The 9872-nt window shown below is 41.7% G+C and overlaps 1 protein-coding gene across 2 annotated transcripts in view; it reads right to left on the bottom strand.

Annotated features, from left to right (window-relative positions):
* LOC103471447 (centromere protein F) overlaps window positions 1-9872 on the bottom strand; it is a 23356-nt gene continuing 13484 nt past the window's right edge. For both annotated transcript variants that reach the window (XM_008420457.2, XM_008420456.2), the window contains exons 11-18: window positions 9681-9816; window positions 7416-8728; window positions 5912-6700; window positions 5437-5735; window positions 5249-5342; window positions 2941-3523; window positions 2447-2570; window positions 1-1306 (exon numbers count right to left, since the gene is read on the bottom strand). In XM_008420457.2, the coding sequence (XP_008418679.1) occupies window positions 2455-2570; window positions 2941-3523; window positions 5249-5342; window positions 5437-5735; window positions 5912-6700; window positions 7416-8728; window positions 9681-9816 (3330 nt within the window). In that variant the 3' untranslated portion in view covers window positions 1-1306; window positions 2447-2454. The remainder of the gene's footprint in view (window positions 1307-2446; window positions 2571-2940; window positions 3524-5248; window positions 5343-5436; window positions 5736-5911; window positions 6701-7415; window positions 8729-9680; window positions 9817-9872) is intronic.

The following is a 9872-nucleotide window of genomic DNA, read 5'->3' as shown; positions in this document are numbered from 1 at the left end:
AAAAAAGACAGAGTCTATTCTCAGCTATAAAAACATAATGTGGGTCATTATTTTCCTAATTGGAAAAAAAACCCCTCTCCGTCTGCATCAATCACCTGCGCTGGTGGAGATATCTGTATCATAACGTGGCTGCACAAAATCAGATCAGGGGCCACAAATGACCCCTGGTTTAAAGTTCCCCATGAGCAATACAACAGATAGAGAAAATCATGTGGAAGAACGAACTTTGATCAGATAACTTTTTTCAAAGATGTTTGTACTTGTAACGAAAAAAAACTGGGAAAAGTTCAGAGGGAAATGATTGCTGCATCTAAGTGGATCAATCAGCTTATTACGTCTAATGACATCACTGAGGTTTCCCTCATTAAAATGTGATGTCTAAGTTCACTCTGTAAAACTATGTTCCCATTTCTAGGTAACAGAGAAACGGGCACAGATACTCTGAGTTTTTATGCTGTAGAAAACCAAACAGATCTTTCTAGTTTCACATTCCACAACCAGGAAGACCAGATGTTTTCTCATACCTCTCCAGACTCTGCAGGATCCCACAAAATTAAACTTCAGTTGTTGTTTTTATAAAGTGGCTTTAAAGCCAGCTAGTGTTAGAGTGTTTGTTAGTGTAGGACGGGGAAGCATAGCAGGACAGAGAGGAGCTCAGTGTGCATCTCCATACATGGAGCGGAAACCAGCGCAGGTTACACTGACTCATAGACGTGTGCTCACCCAACACACACACACGCATACTTATATACAAACAGTGACATCAAGATGAGGACACACATGTTCATTTTCACAGCTAATGTTTTTCACACACACACACACACACACACTTCTGTAAACGCCCATCTCTCCCACTCACTAATAAAACACATTCAAGTGTCCATAAATAAAAAAGCTCACAAAGTTAAAACGGGAAAATTTAAAACGTGTTCTCGCTACTGGATCAACCCTCTTGGAAAACAAGTCAAAACTCATCTGGACAGGTTCAGAAAAACGTCGACGAGGCACTGTTTAGTTCAAGGTGAGCCGAGGCCCCCCGACGAAGGAGTGAGAAGAAAACAAAACAATCCCTTTTGGAAGAGAGGTTCAAGAACAGAAACAGGCGCCACTAAATCCCAAACCTACAGTCTGATTACACAGGTGGGTGTGGATTAGTGGGTCTGCACAGCGACTTCAGGGTGAACTTGGAACAATTAAAGCCGTTCAGAACCGAGGCGGAGGAGTGCAGCTTGTCTGGCCCAGTTACCTGCAGGCTAATGAACAGAGGAGAGAATCCTCCCAACCTGACCAGATCCTCCTGCTAGATCTGCATAAAACAGAACATATTATCAGTTCATCCAAAACCAACAGGAAACATACACAGTGCATTTAAAGACGTATTTGATCAATATGCACAGTTATTTTTATATTCATTGCAGCTGCATAACTTTCATCCTGCATAGATTAGTAAAACTCAACCTTTAAATTGAGGACATTTAGTGAGTTTGTGGGAATAACTGCTTCAAGGAAACCGTCAGCGCCACATTTATTGCTGCTAACACTTTGTACAGCGATCTTTAGCCAACAGGACAGCACTTTTTGTTCTGCCAGAACATTTCGCAAGGATGGGGAACGAAGATAATCCTTGAATATTCTCCTTTACACACTCTCTCTAGATTCTCCCTTATGCCACCTCCAACTCGCTCCACATGTTTTCTAAAGGATTTGGGTCGAGAGCAGATATTAGTTTCCCTCCAGAGAGGCCATTTTTGCCCTCACCCTTCAAAATGTACAATTTATCATAAACCCCAAAACCTACATGGCCCTCCAAAAACCAAAAGTAATAGTTGGTTAATTAAAAATTGAAACAATACATTAAATAATTAATTGTTACTCAATCTGCATTTACTAAATACATATACATTAATGATTAAATAAACAAAGACTAGAATACGACATTTCCTTGCTTTTTTGTTACATTTTAATGTTATATTTTTTAGGATTTAAAACAAACAAAAAACATATGTTTGTTAAATTAGCTCATAAAAGATTAGCTAAAAACAAGTTAAAAATTCTCCTAAAATACAATATCATTTTTACCCCATAATAAATGTATTTATGTTAAAAGGTTAAATGTATCTTTTTATCAAATAAAAAGATGCAACTTTTAAAAGATGTTATACATGAGAGTGCCAACAAATGTGGAGAGACTTGCATTTGGTTATGAGCAAAACCCACTGACACTATTTTAGTCGTTAAAAGTTTACAGCTGAGATTTCCAGCATCTCTCAGACTGAGCTATCCCTGCTTCATGTCATCTGAAGCATTTAATTTACCAGTGAAAGTCCAAAAACCTCATCAGAATGCCCCAGCACTCTCAGGTTCACTTCATTAACAGGATTACTGCCCGTCTTTCGTCTTGGTGTTAAAATAAAACAGAAAATGTCAGACATTTCCTCTCCCATACCTGATGCTTTAGTCTGTCTCCTCGTCTTCTCGTGGTTCTTTCTTAGACAAAGGTTGAACTGTTCCTAACAAACCTCTTCTCACAATGTATGGGCACGACGTTCCGGTGGGGATGTCAGCAAAACCTGAAGGATGTGAGGGGACAGACCAAGAACTTTTATTTTCTTCTACAGATGTTGGCCACATGGGGGCAGTAAAGAGCACAAATAGTGAACCAATAGTGAACATAATTCAATAAACAAATAAGGCCTTCAGAAAATATCTGTAAAGGGGGAAATTTAAAGAAAATGGAAAAATAGATATCAAATATTAAATGAACAAATTCATCTAAAGTCATTTGCTTCATTGATTTATAAAATAGTCACGTATTTAAGCTAATTATATGTTAAAAGCATGTATGATTATTACAGTATGACTGATTGATGCTATAGTGTTATATGGCAGGACATTATGAATTTATTTAAAAAGTGATTTTTTTCTTTTAAAGAACGCTACCTTTCATGACGACCTCTGGCAGGCCGTACGGTTCGTACTCTGTGTCATCGAAGGCGGCCGACAGCTGCGTCCTGCTGCGGCGGATCCTTTCAGCGAGACGAGCCGGATCGGCCGGGATGGGAAAAGAACCTGAGAGCAACATTTTGTCCCCTGCTTCTGTCTTCTCCGCTGAAGAAACAGGAGAAACGGGAGGAGATTCGACTGACTCTTCCTCATCACTGAAGTCCTGCTCGGTCTGAGTGGCTGCAGACGCCGTGGAAACTCCACGAGGAAGCAAACGGCCCTCGGTTTGACTGCCGACACTCACAGCCTCTACCTTCATGTTACTGTCGCAGGGGTAAATCTGTGTTTCAAAGTCGCCGGCTCCTCTGAAGGAGTCCAGTTTGGTCTGGTGAGTTTCTGTGTGGAAATGTTGCACTTTGCTTAGACTCGATCCTGAGAGGCTGAGATCTTTGGCTCCATGGTGTTGAGCAATCTTCTGCGACGACATTTGGATGAGTTTAGCATCTTTCTTCACTTTGTTTTGTTCTGGATAACTTTCTGACCAATGCAAGTTTATCTCCTGGTTTTCTTTTTCAGATTCCTGATTAAAAAACAACAACAAAAAAGCAGTAATTAAAAACAAACCAGGCAACAGTTTATTGACATGAACTAATATCTGCATTTCTTTTGTAAATGAAAGTGACGAATATTGACGTCTTAATGTACACGTGCTTAAATGTTTCCTGGAGAAAGATAAAAACAACAACTTATTACTGACAAGTGCTCTCCTACTGGAAACTATTTGTATTTTTAATAAGTTACTGAGAACTAAATTAGGTTCCACTTATATTAATCTGTAAATGTTTAATGTGTTAGTTTAACAATTTGAAAAACACTTTATTTTTCTAGAATTTGAGCAAAATTGCACAGCTGCTTCAAATTAACAAGGAAAACAAAGTGTTCTCATTCCTCCTAAATGGACTATATTTATTTAACTACATAATGGTTCACTAAACAGAAAACCCGTCTGCGGTGCATACTTATGAATCTAGTATGAAAGTATGCATACGCCATTAACCTTTTCACATTTTGTCAAAATTCAACAAGCAGAAGGTAATTGTGAAGTGAGAGAAAACTAATTCAATGTTTTTCAACTTATCTTAAATGTATTCAGCTGTCTTTACTTTGATATGCCCAAATAAAATCTAGTACAACCAAAAATCCAGCCATTATTCTGTCATAAAAAATAATCAAAATTGAATATTTTAGCTCATGTGCAAATCACAAATTATGGCAAAACGACTGTGAAACCTGGCAGTGGCAGCATCACAGTATACGGCTGGTTTTCTTCATCATGGATAGGAAATGTCTTTGGAGTCGATAGGGGGACAGAAGGAGTTAAAAATAGCAACGGTCCTGGGAGAAAACCTGCCAGAAGCTGAAAAAAGTATTCATAATTTAGAAGAGACCCCAAACATACAGCCAGAAATATAGCGGAAAGATTTAGATCAAATGACCTAGTCAAAGTCCAAACTGCGGCAATTCTAATAAAAGTGATGTTTCACAGATGAGCTCTGTCTAATCTGACTGAATTTAAACTACTTTGTAAAGCAGAATTGGTAGAACATTGCAAAAACACAAAACTTTACCAAGTATTGTGGTTTAGTTCCTAGTGCAAAGATCTCAGTTCACTTGAAACAAGACAAAACTAACTTACAAAAAACTTTTCAGCAAGATACAGCAGCTGGTTTAAGTCAGTTTCTTAATATTGATAAAACTAGCTACTATTAGTAAGTCAAGTAGTATTGCTACTACAGGCAGATTATTTCACTTATAATGACACATTTTACTCATAAGTCAAATAATCTTCAAGCAAAATTCATACTTTCTAATCATTATTAAGGAATTATTGACAAAGCAATCTACTAGAGCTTTCTGAAAAGCCACTTGTAAGTTAGTTTTGTCTTATTTCAAGTGTACTAACATATTTACACTAGAAAGTAGAGAAAAATACTTTGTGTTTTTGCAGTGAAATGTCCACCTGTAGATACGCAACGCAGGTGGAAACACGTAACAAAACAATTCCAGCTGCGACTGGGAGGTGGCGCTACAACGCTTTGACTTCAGAGGCTGAATACAAATGAAAGCCGCACTTTTCAGATTGTTATTTGGAAGAAATGAGAACTGTGTATCCTTTTGGGCCTGTCGCTGTGTGCTGCTCTGTCATACATTGAGGTTTGTGGTCACAACTTTGCAAAATGTGAAAAGGTTCAAGAGTTCTGAAAAACTTTCCACGCCGCTGTGAGCGAGAGGCTGAAACAATCACCGGGTCGAACTCTGCACCGCTCCGGGTCTGTCCCTGAAGAGACTTCTTAGGCGAACGGAGGCTCTTTGGTTCAGGAAGGCTGCTGTTCTGAAGTCTTATGGTTAATAAAAAACATAAAAACTTTTAATTTTATAAAAAATCACTACGTCAAAAGATGGCTGAAAGTGAGCCGGGTGAGTTTGGTTTACCTGGAGAACAGCAGGCGACCCTGCAGCTTTCTAGAGGAGCAGCAGAGCGATACTTCATCCTCCCTGATGACCGTGACGGCGTCCGGGTTCTTCTGGACCTGGTTGTGGCCGGTCCGAGTGAGTTCAGGCCGGCTGGCAGCAGGAATCTGTCGCAGCGTTTCGCTCTCATCGTCTGCGTCGGTGAGTAAGTGTTGGACTGCAGTGGCGGACTGGGACGCTAGTCTCCACAAGACGAGCTCCTGGGCCTGGACCTCGGTCTCCTCTGTGAGAGTCTTGACTCGTCTCTGCAGCGCCTCCACCTGGACAACATGGGTACGTTTCAGAAGGTTATTCAGAACAATTCTAACATCTTTTTCACTTTGACTTTTCATTTCACGTTCAGGGAAAGTAAAATGGCTTTCAAAAGATTTGTCCGTTTCTCTCATTTTCACTTGGCACAAGACTCAGTAAAAAGTGTTGAGTTTGTGCTCAGTACCTGTTCCTGCAGGTGGTTTATCTGAATCTCAGTCATGTCCTCTGCATTTCTTTCACCGCTCATGCTGCTTGTGTTTTCTCCTTCCAAATCTTGACCTTCATCATCACTGCTCTTTGGATTTATTAGCAGCTGCTGGTCTGTCGCTGCCTCATCCTTGAGCAGAACTTCCCCTGCCAAGCAGGCCATGTTTTCTGCGTTGTCCTGATTCTCGCTGTCAGTCTGTGAAGTTTGGTCTCTGGTGTCGATGCTGGTCAAATCCCTGACTCTCTGCTGCAGCAGCTGCTTTTCCTGCCTGAGAACAAGAAGTTCTGCTAACGTGTCGACTCTCTCTCCATGTTGACTGAGCCGACTCTCTTCCACCTCACCTACAGAGTCACATGGACCGACTGCAGACCTCTCTCCAGAAGTTACTGCTGCACTTTCACCTTCACCACCAACAGGTGGAGGCAATTCAACTTCACACTCCTCAACGTTGGGCTGAATTGTTTCTTTTTGAATATTTAAGTCTGATGAGAGAAGAGGAGCAACAGCCTCTTCTTCTTGTTTAAGTTCTGATTTCTCTGTAAGCTCTTCATCTCTGTTTCTCTCTTCGGTCTCTCTGTCAGCTGTCAGTGTTGCCACATTGCTTTCTTCCAGCTTTAGTTGGTTCAACTCTTGCTTGCATTGCTTCAATTCGTCTCCCTGGCTCAAGAGGGCGCCCTCTTTCTCCTGCAGCTCAGCAAGAAGGCCCAGGATGTGCTGACTCTGCTTCTCGAAGGCCGTGGTCAGCTCTTTGGTCTGACGCGTTACCTGAGCAGACAGAAAAACAGAAAAGAAAAGAGCAAACAGCACAAAATCTGTCAGCTGCAAACATCTGTTCATTTGGCCCACACGACATTTAAACTAAACTTTTAGGTAGTTTCAGAAGTTAAGTGGAGTAAATGTGAATAATTTAATCAAAGAGAGTTTAACTAATGTGCATCAAATGTATCTATTTTTTTTTTACATCTCAATATTAGACAAAAAGCAGGACAAAAATAAAAGATGATAAGGAATCTCCATCGACTACAGAGTTTTAAAGCAATGCAGTCTGACCAGGTTTAATTTTATGTCATAGTTTTCCAGATAAAATTCCTAGCAGTTACTATATAAATGGCCACCTTGTTTGCTGGAGAGACAAACAAAAAACAAAATGGATGGCTGGATGAGTCCAGATTTTTTCTCATACTTTTTCTTAAATTTACATGGGGAAATAAATCCTTCAAAATCCTTCGAGGCCAAGTTTTCTACTTTTCCAGATTGTGTAGGAAGCCAGATTCATATAAGAATGTCTCAATTAGAAATGACTATGATGCCACTTCTTTTTGAACCCAACAATGTAAATAAGGCTGTGAATAAAATCATAATCTGAAACAGCTCTGGACCTGAATGAAAGTCTTATTTTTTTTTTAACAAAAACCTTAAAAATATTATTTGGAACATATAATCATCTTTCTGTATTTTATTCAAGATCCTTAAGATTCACCTGGATCTGCAGGGCCTCAAATTTATCTCTGTACTTTTTGGCCCGCTCTGACTCCTTTGCACACTTTTTCTGCAGCACCTCCACCACCTTAGCGAGGTCAGAGGTCGGGCGCTGATCCTGCTGGAGGTCTGATGAAGAAAGCTTGATCTGATCCGAGGTCTCTTTGGTTGTTTGACCGCCGAGACGGAGAATGTCTTCAGCTTCTGTGGACAGGAGAGCGTTGCGTTGGTTGGTGGACTCGCAGAAGAAGTGGTGCTCCTCCGGGGAGGAGAGGAGGCTGTTGTCAGAGCAACCGGTGTTGGAGGTGAGTTCGTCGTCAGGAAGGCTGGGCAGGGGGCTGCTGGAGGTGGAAAGCTTCTCGTCTTCTACCGAGTCTTCTTCTCTTCGGTGCTTCAGCTCCTCGACGTCGGCCATGATCTCTGCGAGCTTCAAGCTCAGCTCTGTGTTCACGTCAGAATCTGTGTTCATCCTTCGGTTTCTCTCCTCTTCCTCTGTCTTTCGTTCGTCTCGTTCCAAAGCCAGCTGAGCTTTCACCATTGCCAGCTGATTTTTCAGCTGCATGTTCAGCTCGATCAGCTCGCTCTCTCTGTCGTTTTGAGTGGTGCTTGTCTCCTCTTCCTGTTTCTTCTCGTTTTCTGCCTCCTCCTCTCTGCTTCTCTTCGTCTCTGCCTCCAAAGCAGCAAGGCTCCTCTTCAGCCTTTCCGTCTCAGCCTTCTCATTCTCCAGCTTTACTTTCAGGTCCTTCTCTCTCTCCTCCCTCTCCGCCGCCTGGGTGGACTGCTTGCGGCTAAGCTGTTTGAGGCGGGTCCTCGCTTCAGTCTCAGCCCGCCGCTGGGCCTCCAGGTCCTCCAGACGTCTCTGGAGTTCTTCACGGACATCGCGGAGCTCCAAGCGGAGGCTGTCATTCTCCCTCTTGAGGTCCTGAGACGGAGCGGGTTCATCGGATTTAGGAAGTTGTGCATGTTTGATCTTCAGGCCTCCTGCCACAGCTGGGTGTTCAGCAGCTGTTGCTCTATCGATGTCTGCAGCGTTTCTTCGGCTCTCTCCGTCTTTATCGGCTTCTTCTCTTTGTCCCACTTTCTGTTGTCGCTCAGAGTTTGTGATGCTGATCTGCTCGGCGTCGATTCCCTCCCCTGGCTCTCTGGCAGAAGGAAACACTGCCGTGACCTCTGACCTGCTTACATCCCTGTTCTGCTCTGACTGGGAAGCTGAGATCCTCCTGCTGTGGGCTGCGGCTTGAGACGGAGAGGAAAAGCTCTGTCCAACGAGTCCAAACGGCGCAGGCTGAGTCGATGCTGCAGGAGCTTTTTGTTCTGAGGTAATAAAAGACATTTAACAAGGTTATTCTTCATATTTTACTCTTTAACTAACCAGTAGTTTAGTAGTTTATGCTGGGAATGCAGCTTTGGTGCAGAATTCACAGGTGGTGAAATGAGAACATGAATTATTTCAGCTTTTATCTGTGTGATCTGATTGGTATCATAATCTTCCCTGTTATTCTACAAGAATTGACATAAATGTATTCAACTAAAATATTTTTTAGTCTTTGGGAGGTATTCAATGAACCCAGAGCCTTCCAGAAGTATAAATGTTTTCTCCATCTCTCACTTTACAAGCTTGATTTGATAAATTTCTGGGACTTTATGAGATGGGTTCCCAAGCCGCAAGTGACTCTTTGAATCTTCCACAATAGCTCTTTATAACTCTGGCTAAGATGATGAAAAAACTAACAACTAACAATGACTGGATCAACATAATACACAGCATACATCATGGAAAAAGTCATCTTTTTCTCTCAGGATGCAAAAGGAAACATTTGACAAAATCTGGACTAAATGGACTCAGTACATAAACATTTTTATGGTTATTGCTTTGTTTTTTTCATAATTTTCCACAAATGACATTTTATAGAGGTTTCTATTATATTTTAAAACCTAAGAATAGAAATAATAATTTTAGCTGCACTGAAGTTTGCACCTAATGTTATGTATGGGTGTGAAATTAAGCGGGGTGAACACATAACAGGCCTTTGCTTATTTTCTTTGTGAAAAAACCTAAAACATGTATTATTTTCTTGCACAGCTCAAGTTTCCATCATTCTGTGCTGCTTTACCATGTAAAACCAAACAGAAAATACTGAAGTCTGCAGCTGGGGACACTTTTCCACATCACTGTGTAAATCATTCAAGAACTCCTGAACACACAGTCGGTCACTATGTGATGAATCCATGAGAGGGATTCATTCATAGCTCTCACTCTCCTCACCCTGCAGTTCTCTGAGGAGGCGCAGGGTGTCAGCCTGCTCCTCCTGCAGCCTCCTCCCCTCCTCCTCCAGAGCTCGCTCTCTCTTCCTGCTTTGCTCCAGGGTTACCGCCACACCCTCCGCCTCACGTACGGCTTCCTAAAGCGCGGTTTGGAAACAAGAAAACACAAAGGAGGAGGAGGAGGAGGAGGAGG

This window comes from Poecilia reticulata, linkage group LG10 (assembly GCF_000633615.1).
Source record: "Poecilia reticulata strain Guanapo linkage group LG10, Guppy_female_1.0+MT, whole genome shotgun sequence".
Lineage (NCBI taxonomy): Eukaryota > Metazoa > Chordata > Actinopteri > Cyprinodontiformes > Poeciliidae > Poecilia > Poecilia reticulata.
Note: the sequence above shows the minus strand (reverse complement) of the source record. Positions and strands in the feature narration are given on the sequence as shown.